Source organism: Schistocerca gregaria, chromosome 1 (genome assembly GCF_023897955.1).
Source record: "Schistocerca gregaria isolate iqSchGreg1 chromosome 1, iqSchGreg1.2, whole genome shotgun sequence".
Taxonomy (NCBI): domain Eukaryota; kingdom Metazoa; phylum Arthropoda; class Insecta; order Orthoptera; family Acrididae; genus Schistocerca; species Schistocerca gregaria.
Window position 1 is genome coordinate 759,399,366 of NC_064920.1, and position 19,580 is coordinate 759,418,945.

At 36.8% G+C, this 19,580-nt stretch overlaps 1 protein-coding gene across 1 annotated transcript; it reads left to right on the plus strand.

Moving 5' to 3' along the window:
• The first annotated feature begins 7,124 nt into the window (after positions 1-7,124).
• Positions 7,125-16,918, plus strand: LOC126268001 (calmodulin-like protein 4). Its single transcript, XM_049973378.1, has 5 exons — positions 7,125-8,719; positions 8,803-8,833; positions 8,908-9,039; positions 14,012-14,194; positions 16,359-16,918. The coding sequence occupies exons 1-5, from the start codon at positions 8,717-8,719 to the stop codon at positions 16,457-16,459; spliced, it is 450 nt and encodes a 149-aa protein (XP_049829335.1). The 5' UTR covers positions 7,125-8,716; the 3' UTR covers positions 16,460-16,918.
• The last annotated feature ends 2,662 nt before the right edge of the window (positions 16,919-19,580 follow it).

Genomic DNA, 19,580 nt, shown 5'->3' on the forward strand with positions numbered 1-19,580 from the left:
GCTTGTCAGATTTCTTGTTTGCTGGTTTTATGATAACCCCTTTTTCGGTTGGGAGTAGACAATCTAATTTTTTGCCACGTCCTTGTTGGACGTGGAACCAAAAACGCTACGACGTTGTCCTTTTCTTCAACGAAACATTCCAGCATGAAGGAGTTTCTAACAAAAGAAAAACGTCCATGAAGATCTTTTTTAACTTGGGTAAACAGGTTTCGATGACTTTTTGATCCCTTATCGGCCATGACTTCCTACAGTTTTGGAGGACAGGATGTCAGCGAGTGAAGAGAATGCGTCTATCATCGATCACTTTAAATTCTTTCAAGCCAAGACGACGTTTCAATTCTGGGAGAATTTACATATTTATGGGTGTCACGGTTCATAAATATCAATTATACTGAAGTGACGACTGCACAATAGAATCGACCGAAGGTCTGTACAAAAGTCGACTGAACTATCGCAACCATACTGTTCATACTGTGTAGTATTCAGCGTCGCCAACTTTCAAAACGGAAGCAGCTAAATTACAACAACAAGGTAGTAAAAAGCTGAAATAAACGTGTGTATCGTCCAGTTTAATATTTGCAATCTGTATTTCTTTGTACAATACGCAAATAAAATATCAGCCCATTTTTAAACAAAGACACTTTGACGTAAAAATTTGAACATCTTCATATGAATTTCCTCGTATTAAAAATATAAATAATGTGCCTGCTACAAATTCATAGGGCAAACCTCACAATATCTCGCTGATGTCAGCTATGCTGCAACAGCGTTGTTGCACTTTATATTTCGTAGTTACGTTCTTTGGTCTCTTATGTGTATTCTGATAAGCCCAGAACGCTCACCAACACGGCTTTAGTTTGGTTTCTTGTGCCTTTCGATTCAGTCTAATAATGCATTTTATAGGATACTGTATTGAAGTATGTCTTTAAATGTTCGTTCAGTGCAAATATTTTCCCTTAATCAACATTGATTTTAATGCTTTCCTGCAGTCAATGAGAAAAAGGCAGAGAAAGGCCCATTGTGAAAAAAAAGGGAAGAGTATTAACAAGAATTCAGAAGTAGCTCTTAAAAAGATGATATGGCAACACTGGTAGCATTTTTGCGTTTACAGATTACATCATTCTTAGTTAACGTTTCCGTTGCCTCATTGTTATGTACTTCTCTACGAATGTCTAAAGCCATGTCATCCGCATCTTCGCTTTTTATTTTAATAAAAGTCCATGATATTCTGGAGCTCTTAAGTGGTCATGACCGTCTTCCGAACGTGTAATCAAGTTTTCGCTACCACCACCGCGAACACATACCACAGCATCACCATAGTAGTTTATATTCTAGACCGTTTCGCATTGTAAATTACATGTACTTTACTACGATGATCAAAATCGCTGCAAAACCTACCTCTGCAACAATTTCACTTTATATAGCTAACTTAAATTAGACAAAGAAACACTGCAATTTTGCGCAGATGGCTAATCAGTTACGGGGTCGGGCCGTCTCCCTACTTGAGAACATGGTTTTCCGAGTTCGAGTAAGGATGTCACTCGATATTTTCGGCAGAACTCTTATCTTGCTATCTATAACTGTGTTTAGTACTGTTGCCCAAGTTTTGTTTTTCTGTAGTGAAAGTGGGTCCTTCACTATTGCAATTAATTCAATCCATTATCTTTACAAAAAAAATGCCCATAAGGTTTTCGGTAGAATACTTTGAGAGCTATTCAGATTTTGTAATCTTAATCTTTTGCCAAATTGGTCTATTTTTCTCGAAGATTCAAATTTTTCCGAGTACTACTGTTTTCTTCGCGAAGTTCTGCTGAACTATTAATATTTTGTACAGAGAAATCTAGAACTATAGCATTCATATTAGGAATTCGGAAAAAATAGGCCAAGTGCGAATATGGCTCAGGTATGACTTATGTATATCTATAGTGCACCCGTCTCGGGAGTCAAGAATCTTCACGATTTGTATCTGTTATCGATATCTATACTGCCACGATATCAGTCCCGGGAATTCCAAAACTTTCGAGAATGTTTTAATTTTAAGTTTAAATTTTTGGTGTAATTTCGCATTTGCTATTGCAATTCTTGAGAGGATTGGACCTTAACAGGCGGGCAGACAGACAGTGCGATAACAAATGACAAAAGATTACTTTTTGTCGTGTGCTGATAATGTGATCATCAATCCGAAGACTGGTTCGGTGCAGCTCTCCACGCTACTCAATCCTGTGCAAGCCTTTTCATCTCCCAATTACTACTGCAACTTACTTTCCTCCAGTACTAAATTGGTGCCATGTCTCAGAAAGTGTCCTGTCAACCGATCCCTTCAACTACAAATTTATTTTCTCCACAATTCTATTCAGTATCACCTCATTAGCACCACATTTCAAAAATCTCTATTCACTCCTCTAAACTGTTTATCGCCCATGTTTCACTTCCATACATGGCTACACTCCATACAAATACTTCCAGAATGGACTTCCTATCTCTTAAATCTGTATTCGATGTTACCAAATTTATCCACTTCAGAAACGCTTTTCTTGCTACTGCCAGTCTACATTTTATATCATCTCTAGGTCGCCATCATTAGTTATTTTCTGCCCAAATAACTAAACTCATCTACTTTTTAGTTTCCTAATTCCCTCAGCGTCACCTGATTTAATTCGAGCACATTTCATTATTGTTTTGCAGCTGTTAATGTTCCTTTCAGTATACATAATTAGAAATTAACAATTGCCGTATATCAAATTATGCCACATGAACAACCGTATCTTTTCACTGCACTAACTTATAAGCTTGAATGTTCTACACCACTTATTATACACCTTAACACATAAATTTCAATTTGGTACGCCTACACGTTCATGGAAAAAATAGTTTCTAAAAGTCGTACGGGAAGGCAGGCAAGAAGACGAACGGAAGAACAAAAAGGTGACCCTGTAAGGCAGGAGTCGTCACACTTTTTGGCTTAAAGGCCAATATTAACATTTTAGGGCGACACCACGGGCCGCATAGGAAAAGGAGAGGGGGGTGGAGGGATGAAGTGACCACTGAAAGTTAAATTTATGTTTCGCCAAACCAGTATACCCCTTACCCATTTTGAGTCTACATATTATAAGGTATCACGTCAGATATTTTAAAATGAAAAGGAAAAGGCTTGCATAGTGACCCGTTTTCTGTACCGAAGCAGGTACTGTGGCCCGTGCCATAGCAACAGGATCCCATTGTTATTTTTTTTTATTTCCACGCAAATTTTTAAGCCTCTTCACGCCCCTAGTATCTGAAAGATTACTACGCTGCTTCAGCAGGCTGTTTTCAATCAGACTTTTGAGTTAAGCCAAATACAATAGAACAGAAAGAATTAAGTAATCTAATTTAATGATTTCAAAACTGTCACAAATGCAAATGATAGCTTTGTTTGTAGAAGGGTTTAGAAGGCAGTTTTATCTGTTGTACTATGCGTGTTTTTTTGGAAGTAATTAACTTTTATTGGGACGAACACCTTGGTCTCTCTGTTCAGGCGAGTGGTGTGGCCACGTTTCCCGATCGCATGCCTTGTCGGCATTAGTGATCCACAGAAGAGACTATCAAAGTAAAATAAATAACAAGGAACTACATTTGTAGGCCAAGAGACGTTAAAATTCTGGTATTGTAATAAATAACTAAATAAATAAAAAGCTTGTAACACGCCGTACATGCGAGGTAACAAGTATATCGTATTTAACTTGCCTTACATCAAGCGACTCAAAAACAAAAATGTTTGACAAAAAATTACGGAAAAAGCTTCCTCTTGTAAAGTCTGACAGACAACAGAGCCACTAGAACTTGTCTGACCACTTCTCGTCAGGCAGTAGCGCCTTTCAGGGCATAAAATATGCAACAGTCGCTTTTCCCGTCCTCACAACTTTACCCTCCTGCTATCGATCTTACTATTAATTAGTAGGCTACATAAATTAGTATGTTACATAAGTTGATAACAGTAACTGCAATATGACACACGATCACAAATGTTTACAAAAGCTGGCCCTGTGAAAGAGCGGTTCTAGGCGCTTCAGTCCGGAACCGCGCTGCTGCTACGGTCGCAGGTTCGAATCCTGCCTCGCATGGATGTGTGTGCTGTCCTTAGGTTGGTTAGGTTTCAATAGTTCTAACTATAGGGGACTTATGACCTGTGCTCAGAGCCATTTGAACCATGTGTTTCCTAAATGTTCCGAATCTCATTTTCTTTTACTCACTGCATTGTATTACAACAGCCTTAATTTGATTTCGTATTACTTGCTTCAAACCTGAACCACTTTTCTAGATAACTGTCTTCATAATGCGCATTCAAAAATCCATTTAGCTTCCGTTTGACATTTATACTATTGCAGCTGATCGGTGCACGTGCGCACACTGGTGACTTTTCACCACTAGAAAGACAGGCAAAATATTCCCCCTCTCATTTCCATTATCCCACAGTGGCAGCACTGACTACCAGGTGAGCGACAACCTTTACTTAGCTCACGGCCGAATTCGCAAACGTCAAGTAAAATTAAGCAAATCTTAAAACGTTACTGTTTTTTGTTTGTTACTTAGTAAGAGAAATACATTTTTAAGAAGTTGTAAACGTTAGTTAACCTTTTTGTGCTGCTTTTAGTTGCTAGAAGCATATTATTATGAAATACGGGTGAGAAGCGCGGGCTGCACGAACACTTTATTCGGTCCACAGTTCGACGACCACCGTTTTTACCGACTGAGGAACGGAACCCGGAAAATGCACATTGCTGAGAGTAGGATGCCAACTTCACCAGACTGCTTCCATGCTGCAAGAAACACAAAACTTAAAAGCTATCGACCGACGCAAACGCGTAACTTGATCGAACTAATTAACTTTTATTTTGTTCCTTGCCTCAAGACTTCTTCACGTCGGGGTATCACAAGGAAACAAGAATTCAGGATTTTCGCGGTTTGCGCCATCATATCACGTTTTTCTGTGAACTGTGCGATCACACTGAAAAGATGGCAAATTTTAAGATCTATAAAACCATTTTACATACCCATATTTATTCTACGTCATAGCTATTGTCCGCAGCATGATATTGCATCTCTCAAGAGAGAATACCATAAGTCACACGAAAAGGAATTAGCACATTTTTGGTTTGTTGAACCTAAGTATAAAAGAATGAAATCATTGGCCTCTACAATAGCCGGAACGGAATTACCGAGCCACTGAAATACGTACTAGAAAAAAAAAAAAATCTATTGGAGCTATCCTCTTCCAGTATACTTTAAGAAATTAGGAAGTTATTTTCCGAAGCATTGTATAAAACTATTAGTCCGAATTGATATATGCATTTATCCAGACTCCAGTCAATTCAATTTTAGATTTATCCGCAACATAACTGCATGACATTTACTGCTTCGAGAACATCTAATCGAGCACTAAAGAAATCACGCGACTAAGAATAAAATCATGAAAGACGTCCAAATACCAAGGCGTAAATATTGATTGGAATTAAATACGGCTAAGAGTAATTAAGTGTGTTTCATTAAGTTAAAATCGGTTCGGTTCATTTGAATCCGATGACTTACTCACTACACACTAGTTAATATAACGACATAATGGAACAGATACAGGGTGAGTCAGGAGGAAAGGTACAAACTGCTTTGAGACGCGATAGTATTACCGATTCTAAACAAAAAACTTCCATGGACATACCCCCTATTGCGAATGGTTTTCGAGATAGAACACGTTCAATATCACTTTGTTCGTTTTTCTTTAATAACTCGAAAACCGCACACTCCAACGAAAACGTGTCGTACTAAATAAAACTAAATTAAATTTGCTACAAAAGAGTTATTTTTTGTCTAGGACTAACAGTTTGCTCGGAGAGATCGCGGGAATATTGAAAATCTCGCTCGACGCGCTATAGCTTCGGCACTTTTTGTAGGCTAGTTTGAGATAGTTTTCCGACTTGATAGACCACAAGCGTCCTGTATCAAAATGTTCGTCTCAACCTCCTCCACACTACTGTGGTACGTTGTGAATAATAACAATGAATAATACAGAAAATAAATAGAAATGTACATTAAAAGTGTTCTATCTCGGAAACCATTCGGAATAAGACGTATGTCCACATCAAGTTTTTTGTTCAGAATCAGTAATGCTATCACCCGTCAAAAGACTTACGGTACCTTTCCTCCCGACTCACCACGTATATATTAAAAAGCCGCATACCTAGAGGGACGTTTGACTGGTAAGAAAAATAGGGCACTCCGTGTGTTGGCAAGCAGCGATTTATGAAAGACGCTAACACGGCTACCGTACTCTTAAGTTCTCAGTTCAGTCAGTGATCTAGTGGCTCTTTTTATTGCGTGCGCGCGCGCTCTCATGTATTTTTTTACGGGTGTTTCCTCAATAAAATAAAAAGTGAAAACTCGTCAGATGTTTTGCGATATAGTTTGTCTGAAAGCAAGAAATAAACAAATTAGAGAAAATTTGACACGCCTTTGAATGATACGCCTTTGAATGATGCTCGAAATTACGCACCGGTGTCGGAACAGCAAATGAGGTGGCGATTGAGAATGTCAAGTTCAAAGGCGCGTCAAATGTCCCTATAATCCATTGTTTCTTGCTGTTAGAAAAATCATTTCACAAAACAATTGACCTATTTTTATTTTCAAGTTTCGTTTAAAAAGCATGTATTTCTGCACTTGCGTCTTCTGTTTTCAAAATATCAGGAGTTTAGTTTTCGATTCGATGGAGACCATTTTGACAGTTAAATATTTCACCAATTCAGAATGTTATGCGCAAAAAACTATGCTTTGAAGTGATTAACTTTTTGACATTTATACAGCTAGCAGCAGCTGTTTGTAAAATCTTCCAATTTTCTCTCACATTGCAATGTTTATTATCCTGCTGATTCTAAAGCATTTTTTTTTTATTGCACAGCTGGAGCCCATGTTAGCCAATTTGATAAGTTATCCCATTTCTCCATTTCCCACTCTTCTTTTGAATAGGTAAATTTGGAAAAAATCCATTGTGCAATTGCCGAGGAACCGTGTTTTCGTCCCGTTCAAACAAAAAGAAAAAAGTCTACACTGATATATTCTTCCATTTTCATTTGTTAATTTCCAGCTTTTAGTAGCCGTGTCTTTTCATGTCAGCGCTGGGAATTTCAGCTTACTACATACATTTACGTTTCACACTATACGAGGTGCCTTTTTGTTGTTTTTAAAATGAACACGTTATTTTGCAGCGATACTATTTTTATGGTACATTTGTTTCGCCCTCTTCACCGTCTTTTTACAATCGAGAAGTGATCGCTAAAAATGGGCTACCGTACGACAAACACGTTTCACAATAACGCGGGGAGTGTTATGCTGGGGGCATTAAACTAACAGTTTTCTATAGTACGTGCCAAGTGAGTATATGCCGTTAATGAAAGTCAAGATGTGAAGTTCTGTCAGATAAATAGGTGGGAAATTGTTATATATTAGTTTGAGAGAATGACCCTATTTTAACAAGAAAATTATGTTTCCCCTCGTCCTCCTGAAACCCTAATCATATAAGCAATGTTTTCTAAGGTATCCATTAATGTACGGTAGTCTGAGAAACAGAATTCACATCTTCACGTCGAAACGATTTACGCTCATTTACCAACGTACAAATCGCCTGTCTTATATACTGTGGCTACTTTTGTAACTTAATGTTCTCCCCCACCCCCTCTCGATGTCTGAGAATCACAGACATGCAACACAGACAGTACTTAGAAACGTCTACTGTAAAGTACAGTGTACACACTTTGCGTAGAAATACACACGATTACAAACAGGTGTTTTGCAACACATCACTCCCTCTCTATGTTTATTCATTGATTCCCCATTCTGATATCTGCACATCTTGTATCACTGCCATGAAACTTAATATACACTATTTTTCAATTAAGACGAAGCTAACCCAGCAAGCTATAGTAGGCTTAACTTTCAAGTAATCGAATCTGTTACAAAAATCTAAACACACACACACACACACACACTTGCTGAATAGCTGTACAAGCAGGGTAAGGAAGTATTGGTATATTTTTACCTTTCGTTGAAATATCCACATATATCGTGTCAGTCTTCCAAACTTGTACAGTATGTACGTCGTCTTCCTGTGCTGAGGATCTTACATGTCATAACACACTTCACAAGGCCTTGACCATTTAAATTGGCAGTCGCTGATGCGCACTGGTACTTTGCCCTTCACATCACGGCACTTCTTGTACCTATCGGTTACAAGAAGCATAGGCAGAGCACTATCATCAATACGCTGTATTTATCTTTGTACTATGACGGAGCTGTACTTTGTAGTTTGTATTCTTCCAGGCAATGAAATAACTCATTGCATTTTTACAGTTTCATTGTGTAACGTACTCCGCAGAAAAAATTTGTAACAACAACACATAAGAAGTAAACAAATATTAAAGAATAAAAAGCGAATGAAGTAAACGATGTATCACATTAGCTCGCTAGGCAAGTTCGACTTAATGTTAAACGATACTTACGCGAAGAGAAACTAGTGCGGTTTGTGACGTGGTTATCTGACGATAAGTGCAAGGACATGTTTTATTCACCACTGTTTTAGAACATTTACAATGTTAGGTGTGGAAAGTTTATAAGCTAGAGAACATCCGTTTATCTGAGTTGTCGCCTTTTGACGTTTGTTGGCGTATTGTTTGAAACAGCTGTTAATAGCGATATGGTAAATTGGCCTTTATATTCAGTTTCTCCATTTGTAATGTATATATGTTACAGTATTGTAATGTGTATGTTTATTCTCTTTAGGCTCGATATTTCCGGGAGCAGGATATAGATGGTATGTGATCTAATAATTTGTTACGAACTTGTAAGGGTGTGTAAGCCAAATGTAATGGCAGTCCCTACTTTCAGAATTTCGTGAATGCTTCTACCTTTTCGCACGAAGTGGACAGATTCGTACCTTGGATGAGTTAACTATTATAATGAGATCGCTGGGTATGAGCCCAACGATCCAGGAACTTAAAAAGTATATGAAAGATAAAGGTAAGAAAATTGCCATTTCGAAAGCAGTTTGATCTACCTGCTCAAATATCAAACCAGAAAGTTGTGTATTTATTTGTGTTTAGTGTGCCATGGCGACGTTACTTTTTGAATTTTGTCACTTTCGGCTGTATCATCTGGTACTTCTGAAAAATGTAACTCAAAACTTTTAAAACTGGTTGAAGGACTAGTAAATTATATATTACATTATTTTTTTGCTTTGCTACACTATGGATTGCTCACTACATTTAAACACTGCCTCTGTAGATCTAAAAAGATTTCACTGAGTGCACAGTATAGTTACAAAATGACCTGCTTAGGTGTACAGGTGACGTATCAGTGTAATCTGTTAAAATTGAGAGATGTAATGTATAGATATAATTTGTAAAACTGGAGATATCTTATGAAATATACGCGCTTCTTTGCTTAGAACAATCTGATTAAAAGGAAGAAAAAAGATCTGCATACAGGATATAGCTAGATTAATTTAAGCAGAGTACTCATTGTGAAGATACAAATTAAATCTATTAAACATTAATTTGAACACTTAAGTGCTTTGCAAAGCATGCACATGGATTCCTTTAGCTGTAGTACTAGCTCATTAGAATTATTGTAGATGTACCAGCAATTCAGTCAGAAATACGCTGCAGACTGGATCCCCCTCCTTTCAGCTCCCTCCCCCCATGCCATTAAGGCCGATTGCAAGTACTAGTTTTCGTCCAGTTATAAGTTTGGTTGAGTGTTGGTGAAGCCAATGAATACTCTCACCTTTTCTTATAAATAACTAGAAGTGCAAGGTAAATTTAGAAAAGCTGTATTAAGTAATAGTTGAAGTTCCAAAGAGTATTGGATGCATATTACTTACATATACCAAACACAAAGTATGAAAAATAGAAGGGGAGGAGCACTACATTACTCCTGCTGTTATATACTCACTTCTCAAAGTGGAGAGGGGTAGTGTGTATTTGTATGTGACAAATATTTGGTTTCGGATCTGTTTGCTTGTGCCAAATTTATATTTTTTGTGTGGGACAGCACATCATCATTTTCAAAAAGACAAGTTATAAATTTGATTGTATTTAATTTATGATGCATGAGAGGGAGGATTTTTATGTAACTCTTTTGATTTGCCACTAATGATTTTTCTATGGTCTCATTGCAACTACCATACTTTGGAGGCTTTTTGAAATATTAGAACTACAATAAATCTGTTTAATCTACACATTCTTTCAGAGAAATAAATTATTATGGAGAAGTAAGACTTTTAATAATAACTAACAATATAGTTAACATTTATACTTTGTGAACCACTCTGAAGTGCACAGCAGAGGGTACATCCCATTATACCAGTTATAAGTCTTTTTCCCCCATTTCATTCACATATGCAGCACAGGAAGAATGACTATTTAAATGCCTCTGTGTGTGCTGTCGAATCTTGTTCTCACAATACCTATTGGAGTGATATTTAGGGTGTTGTAGTATAGCCCTAGTCATCATTTACAGTTGGTTCTCGAAACTTTGGAAGTAGCCGTTCTCGGCACGCTTTATATTTATCTTTAATTTTGTGTCAGATTAGTTCTTTCAACATTTCTGTGACATCCTCCTGTAGGTCAAACCAACCTGTGACCACTTGTGCTGCCCTTTTCTGTGTGTGTTCAAATATCCACTGCTCGTCCTATTTGGTAGAGATCCCACAAACTGAGCAATATTCCAGGATGGGTCACATGATTGTTTTGTAAGCAATCTCCTTTGTAAATTGATTGAACTTTGCCTGTATTCTACCAATAAACTGAAGTCTACCTCCTGTTTTGCCCACAATTGAACCTATGTGATCATTCAATTTCATATCCCTGCAATGTGTTACATCCAGGTATTTGTATCAGTTGGCCAATCCAACAGTGACTTGTTGATATTGTAGTTATGGGATACTAAGTTTTTTTGTTTTGTGAAGTGCACAATTTTATGTTTCTGAACATTTAAAGGAAGTTGCCAATTTTTGCATCACTTTGAAATCTCATCAAGATACGATTGAAGGTTCATGCAGCTTTTTTCAGGTAGTACTTAATTATAGGTAACAGCATCATTTGCAAAAAATACTCTGTGTTACTATTAATATTGTCTATAACAATAAAAGGAATTATTGACAATGTAATGTAAACCTTTACAGTCCTTTTTCTTCACCCCTCTTTGTTCCCCTTCAACTCCTCTACCAGAATAACTGGCTCCAAAAGCTTGTAAAATTTTAACCTTTTTGTGTTCTCCTGCCACTGCCTGGTTATTAATATTGTCTGCAAGATCGTTAATACACAACATTAACAGCAAGTGTCCCAACATACTTTCGTGGGAAACCCAAAGTTGCTTCTACATATGATGAGGACACTCCATCCAAGATAACAAGTTGTGTCCTCCCTATCAAAAAGCCCTCAATCTAATCACAAATTTTGCTTGATGCCCCCATATGATTGAACTTTTGACATAAGTGTATGCGTGGTACTGAATCAAATGCTTTTCGGAAATCGATGCATACTGCGTGTACTTGACTGGCTTGATCCATGGCTTCCAGTATGTCACATGAGAAAAGTGTAAGTTGGGTTTCAGATCATTAGTTTTCAAAACCTATGTTGGTTGTCATGGAGGAGGTCATTTTGTTTGAGATACCTAATTGTGTTTGAGCTCAGAATATCTTCTAAGAGCCTCAACAAATCATTTTCAAGGATATTGGATGGTAGTTTTGTAGATCACTTCTGTTACCTTTCTTGTATATGGGTGTGACCTGTGCTTTTTACCAACTAGTGGGCAGCCGTAGATATAACTATTTCACTCATCGTTACATTGAAATGAGAATTGTGTCTGAGTAGTACTTCTGGGTTTTCCGTTGTATAGAACCTTTTGAAAACAGAGCTAAGCATTTCTGCTTGTGCTTTGCTAGTTTCAACTTCAGTCCCTGTCTCATCTGTGAGAGAGTGGACATGAACTTTGATAGTCTTTTGATCTTCATTATTAATTATCAACAGCACAAAAGACAATGATGAACACCAAAATTATCTATTTACCAACGTCAACACATTTAAAAGTAAAGCAAGTGCATAACATCTAAAATTGTTTTGTGCTTGTTGGGATGTATGGTGAAAATTGGCATAAAACAAAGATGCAGTAACAGCTAGGGAAATACGGAAGCGTCCGATCCCGCCCGTCTGCTTTGACCCATGACGTCACAAATATGGCGGAAACGACCATAAACCACGATTACAGCATGGCGCATATAAAGTCGTTAACATACACATTATGAAGACGAAAATACATTGAAAAAAAAACACACACACACACACACACGTTCCACAAAAAAGCCTAATGACACTAACGGAACAAGTGCTAAAAATAGGGGGTTTTTGGGTGGGGACAAACTAAATATAAACAAATTAGACACTGACACCCACCCCCATGCAAAACAACAACAAAAACTGACATCACAAAACGCGAATCGGACACTTCCCTTGACCTATATAGCTCAACAGCAGCTCCCGATCCAATAAATTGGGATCGAACACTTCCCTTGACCTGTTATCCTTAAGACATCTCCACATACAGCCGTCCATGGTCCGAGACGCCGGAACTTTAAGTAAGCCTTATTTCTTCATGACATACTGAACACTTCATGCTTTATCCAAAAATCTGAATAGTTGAAGAAATTTTATCAGACACAACGCACTGTCCCCCATCATAGCCGACAACTGAAAACTGTTGACCCTGTCAGTCATATTACGTCATGGGTCAAAGCTGACGGGTGGGATCGGACACTTCGGTCGACCCACAGCTAGGAGACAGCTTCACTGTCATGAGTCATCTTTCCATGACTCTTGTTAGAAAAACTCTTCTGTCCTTGCCACACATTTCCTCCTATTTTTTTCATCTTCTACATTAACATCTGTCCATATCTGTTGTTGGCCCTTTTCCTTCCAAACTTCTGTAGCTTGCTCGTGCACATTCCAAAATCTGTTTGCATTACTTTCTTACTAAAATGTTCCTAACAAATTTTATTTCGTTCAGTTGTACTTTCCTATCTACTATGATCAGTTTTTCAGTTTGTGATGTTATAGGGCCAAAATGAGGTCTCTCAAAATATCTTGGTCTTGATGACAATGATGATGTATAGCCTGAAGCATATGTTAAGTGGGAAAGTGGTAATTTGTTTACAAGTTGGCAAAGGAAACAAGTAATGTTTGTGGTAACAGATTGATTATAGCACCCCACATTTAACACACTTTTCCTCATTAAATCTAAAACTGCAAGAAAATTTAGGTACATAGTGAGCATGTATCCAAAAGTTTGTTGAGGCATATGTATGATGTACATACATCATGCATAAGTCATGAGTTTTTTTCTGGAGGCACCTGCAAATAAGTGTTTTAAAGTTTAAAATTACGGTAGACAGTACAAACATATTCTACAAAGTATTAGTATATTTTCAGTGAATCTTTTAATATTTTAGTTAAAACATGAAAAGATATAGGTTTACTTTAGTTGTCATGTCGTACTTCGTGTTCTTGTGCTAAATTGCTGGGTGTAGTCTGATTGTGCAGTTTCTTTATGATATTTGCATCATTGGTTAATATTAGTACCAGTGTTTCCAATTTTTCTCACTAAAGGAAGGAATAGTTCTGAAACAGAAAAGAGATGGACAAAAATTGTGCTGATAACAACGAATGTTTAATCCAATGTCAGTTGTATTTAGATTTGTGGAGAAAAAAATTCATTTTTTGTGAGGAGTATTAAAAGCACTTCACTGACTGCGTGTAGTGGTTATCCAAAATGATTTCCTGTAATAAATAAAATAAGGGTGTATATAGCTGGTCACACTATGTATTCGTAATATAGTTCATAATGTTGTGGCTGACAATAACAAAATGATGAATCCCATTGAAAGAAGAAGAAAGTGTTACAAATTTTTAATTTGCTTTTGTTTAAAAATTGGTAGGTGGAAAGATGTCATTTGCAGAGTTCCTTGAAGTGATGCACACCCACAGCCAGGCTGAAGTTTTACCAGATGAAGTAGTGGCAGCATTTCAAGCAGCTGATCCTGGAAAGAAAGGTGTGTTACCAGCTCGGCAGTTGAAGCATATGCTGCTTAACTGGGGTGAAAGACTTAGTGGGAAGGAAGGTAAATAATAATAATAATAATTTTTTTTGCTAAATAGTATTTACGTGATTCATATGCAATGTTATGCTTTTACTATAGTTTTTCGATTTATTTTTAAAAAAGTTGATTCGTAATAAATAAAAATTATTTATTACATAGATACAAATTATTTTGTATTATAAGTTAATAAATCAGCTCGCTATAAATGTATCAGTGGTTCTCAGTAATGGCCTTTATATGTTATTGGATCATTCCTGTGGGTTATGAAGTGTATTGTAAGCAAAAGAAATAGAATGAAATAAGTGTTTGACAGACTTTAATCAATTTCTAAATGTTATATATGTGGGAAATTTGATAAATAATTCCCATGTTCCTTTTTTTATTTTTGTCATTATTTCTGTGCAATCCTTTTAGTCTCCCTTCTCTCCAGTAACCACGTCCCAGTGGTGGGAAGTTTTAAAATTCCGTCGAACAAGCCGTGTTTGTTCAACTGACAAATGGCTCAGCTAACAGCAGCAGAAAGTCCTTCGTGATATGAGTACTTTAGATTACGTGCAGTAACACTTCTCAAACATATTTATGCAGTTTTTTGATTAAAGATTGGCAATGTGGGGGTCAGTAGTAATTTTATTTTTCTGTTCAGTTGTTAATTCATGATAATACACTCCTGTGACACTTTGACCACACATAGCTCTGTCTGTTGCGGCAAATCCATGATAATCATAAGCAAAATATGCTTGAGAGTAATGATTTTTTTTAATAGTGGGAAGTTTGACCTTTCCACTTCTTTAACTGTTATTTCAAATTCAGAAAGAAGCTTTTCCTTAAAAGTCAAATCTTTGTTTCAGCAAGATTGAAACAACTACGCATTTGCACTTATGTTCAGCACTCAAGTAACGAGGGAGAGAGTGATTGCACAAAAATTTTCCTCTTGTTGAACTCATTTATCAGAATATGGAATTCCTGTAGCGTCAGAAATTCCCTCTTACGTTGACCAATGGTCTTATCCAAGAGTGCCTACAGCAAGTTTCATATTTCATGAACCTGTTATTTAGGGCTTTCATGACCTTGGGTGGTTGTTTATGGTTACACACAATGCCACGCTAACAGTCATTCAAATTTGGAACTGTACTACTACTACTACTACTACTACTACTACTACTACTACTGTTAGCTGTTCAGAGTTCAGACACAAAAGTTTCAAATGAATACATGATCTTTAATCCTCAGGTCACAGTAAAGGAGATTATTGCAGATTACAAATTTATTACAAAAAAAGGAAAAACAGCAAAACAGAAGATTGTTGGCTTCTTTATTTTAGCAGCTGTGAAGTGAAGGGGAAAAATTGTTTAGGGACAAATAAAACTTATATTTTATTAACACATGAAATCATTTTACATATAGGCTATGCATAAGATCTCGTTTCCAACCAATTCTTCTTCAGTTTCAAAACCAGTATTTTTCAGATGATTTGAGATTGAAATTACGTTATTCATGTATTCGTCCATGTTTTTGCACTTGTTCAGCGTTGCAGTTATCAGTTCACAAAGTAATCATACTTTCTTGGTTAAACCTCCACCTTGAAATGCGTATTTCAGTTTCATTAATGAAATGAAGCATGTTAGTTCTAGTAGTCCTGAGAGAAAAACTACCAATAAAGGTAAGGCACATTCTGCTTTTTATTCTTTTAGTGAAGTGAGTGATCGTAATGCAAAATGGTTTCCAGATTCAGGAGCATCTGTGCACATTATTAAAGCTCCATCAGTGTTGTTTGATGCTCACTCAAGGTCTGACATTGGACTTTCTGATAAACATGATATTGACAAAAAAAGTGGGCTGCTTCTGCAAGTCTCCCACAATAGCTGACATAACAAATAATATTGCACATCCAGTGTTGCCAACATGTGCATTGTGGCTCTCATATGTACTCAATTACTCTTTTTGATTGTGTTACAGGATGTTGAAACCTTTATCATGAGCAGGGTAGTGTGCGTGCGTGTGTGTGTGTGTGTGTGTGTGTGTGTGTGTGTGTGTGTGTGTGTGTGTGTGTGTGTGTCAAACTCGAGTATTCATATAGAGGTACAGGAGAGTCCTCCTCCTCCGTCCACCATCCTGAAATATTCTTTACATGTTAATTGTTTAATCCGAATCCATATTAATTTCATCTTCTGGTTCACTTTTTCAGTGGAACAGATTTTTAGGGAAGCAAATGTTTCACACAATGGACAGGTGAAGTACCAGGACTTCGTGAAGATTGCATGTGCTCCTGTGCCAGATTACTATTAATGCCTCATAGATCACATGTGCCTGGGTTATGACAGTATTTTATACAGTATACATTTATAATGCATTTGGTGGAGGCATTGCAAACTTTTCTATTTTTTGAAACTCCATGAGTTGCTTAGAGATCCACTCATGTTATATTATTGGTATTTAATTTTGTATATGAAATGTGTGTGTCTGTATTTATCACATGAAAAGTATGTGACAAAAATTATTTTTCTTTTGTTTGGGAAAAAATCCATAATTACTTCTGAAAGGTGACATAATCTGACTGTACAATAGTATTATACTGAATTTTAAGCAATTCCTGTGATATTGAATATAAGTACTTAATTGAAACATTTGATTTATGGACATTGCTGTTAAACTATTTGTTTTAATGCACTTTTATATAATGTATTTTTGATGTGCATGGAAAAGACTTTGTAAAGAGAGAGAAGTAAAGTTTATTACATTGAAAAATCATGTGTTAATTATCAGTGGCTTTGTTTGTTTCTTTGTTACTGAAATTATGTTCTGTTTGAGGTTAGGCTTCCAACCTCTTTTGTTATTCCAGATAGCAAATCCTTAAAAGTAAGTAGCATATGCAGTAAATATCAGATTGTGAGAATATCTTCAACTAACCATTTATAAACAAATATTAACACTTGCATAAAAAAAGTTAGACTACTTATGGGCATTGTAAATAATTTTCTATAAATGTTACCAAACAAATTTTGATGCACAAAATATGTAATACAATGGCAGATTTTATAAACTTTTAGACTATCTCATTATGGGGTGGTTTTCCCTCACTTGTTCACATAGTATTTTTTATCAATCCCATAATGAAAGAAAGCATTCAGGGACATGGAATGAATAAAATTATACAGGGTTATTCAAAATGATGGACACAGTTTAATTGATTTGTATTTCATAGGGTATAAATTGTACAACAAAAATCTACATACCAATCAAAGGAGGAAGTTTTAATTTTTTTGAAACACAGGTTATAAATGTTCAGCGTGTCTCCATTTGATGCCCAGCAAACATCTAAGTGATAGCCAAACTCATCTCTAGGGTTACGGAGTTTACCTTGGCAGTAACACGGTTCAGCTGGTCGGCCAGAGTTGCAGGTAGAGGTCAGATACCAGCCTACTTAACATAGCACCACAAGAAAGTCATGGTGGCCAGAAGTGTTGAGACAGGGCTTTATTTTCTTTGCAGAGACATCTAGTTTATTGAAATTAAGCTAACTGCTTATGCTTTTCCTAGTTGGTGTTTCAATGCGCAATCGGGGACGAAATGCCCGCCACATTTAACTGCCGACTCACTTCTTGCAAACTCAAGAATGCATAAACTCTTCTGTTGCATCTTAGCCATTTTCAAATGGTCTATTGGTGTGAGAACCCTAACAGCTGTTTATGCCCTAGCGGCCATTTATACAACTAGTGGTTAACAAAATTTCTAACCTTCCTCTTTTATTCAATATGTAGTCTGTTCATGTTTCATTTATTTGTCATGAAATGCAAATTAATTAAATTAGGTCAGTATGTTTGAATTCGAAGAAGCAGCCACTGCAAGCTATTTTTGTCAAGTGTTGTTGTTGTTGTTGTCTTCAGTCCAGAGACTGGTTTGATGTAGTTCGCCATACTACTCTATCCTGTGCAAGCCTCTTCATCTATGAATAACTACTGCAATCTAAATCCTTCTGAATTGTGTACTGTGTTCATCTCTTGGCCTCCCTCTATGATTTTTACTCTCCATGCTGCCCTCTGATACTAAATTTGTGATTCCATGATGCCTCAGAACATGCGCTACTAACCAATCCCTTCTTCTAGTCGAGTTGTGCCACAAATTCCTCTTCTCCCCAATTCGATTCAGTACCACCTCATTAGTTACGTGATCTACCCATCTAATCTTCAGCATTCTTCTGTAGCACTATATTTCAACAGCTTCTATTCTCGTCTTGCCTAAACTGTTTATTGCCCATGTTTCACTCCCATACAAATACTTTGAGGATTTCTCACACTTAAATCTACACTCGATGTTAACAAATTTTACTTCTTCAGAAATGCTTTCATTGCCATTGCCATTGACAGTCTACATTCTATATATCCTCTCCACTTCGACCATCATCAGTTATTTTACTATCCAAATAGCAAAACTCATCTACTACTTTAAGTGTGTCATTTCCTAATCTTATTACCTCAGCATCACCCAGTTTAATTTGACTACATTCCATTATCCTCATTTTGATTTTGTTGATGTTCATCTTATATTCTTCTTTCAAGACACTATCCATCCAGTTCAAGGTCCTTTGCTGTTTCTGACAGAATTATGTAATTGGCAAACCTCAGTTTTTATTCCTTCTCTATGGATTTTAATTCCTACTCCGAATTTTTCCTTTTGTTTCCTTTACTGTTTGCTCAATCTACAGATTGAATAACATCTGCGATAGGCTGCAAACCTGTCATACTCCCTTCTCAACCACTGCTTTCCTTTCAAGCCCCTCAACTTGTATAATTGCTGTCTGGTTTCTGCAGAAATTGTAAATAGACTTTTGCTCCCTGTATTTTACTCCTGCCACCTTCAGAATTTGAAAGAGATTATTCCACTCAACATTGTCAAAAGCTTTTTCTAAGTCTAAAAATGCTGGAAACATAGGTTTGCATTTCCTTAACCTATCTTATAAGCTAAGTCATTGGGTCAGTATTGCCTCGTGTGTTCAAACATTTCTATGGAATCCAAAATGATCTTCCCCGAGGTCGGCTTCTACCAGTTTTTCCATTCCTTTGTAAAGAATTCGTGTTAGTATTTTGCATCCGTGACTTATTAAACTGATTGTTCGGTAATTTTCACATCTGTCAACACCTGCTTTGTTTGGGATTGGAATTATTAAATTCTTCTTGACGTCTGAGAGTATTTCACCTGTCTCATACATCTTGCTCACCAGATGGCAGGCAATCAGTGGTTCTTATAGAATGTTGTCTACTCCCGGTGCCTTGTTTTGACTTAGGTCTTTTAGTGCTCTGTCAAATTCTTCATGCAGTATCATACAGGGTGCATACGACCCGGGACAACCAGGAGATCTAGGAAAAACCCGGGAATTTTTTCATCCAAGAGAAAACCGGGAAAAACCCGG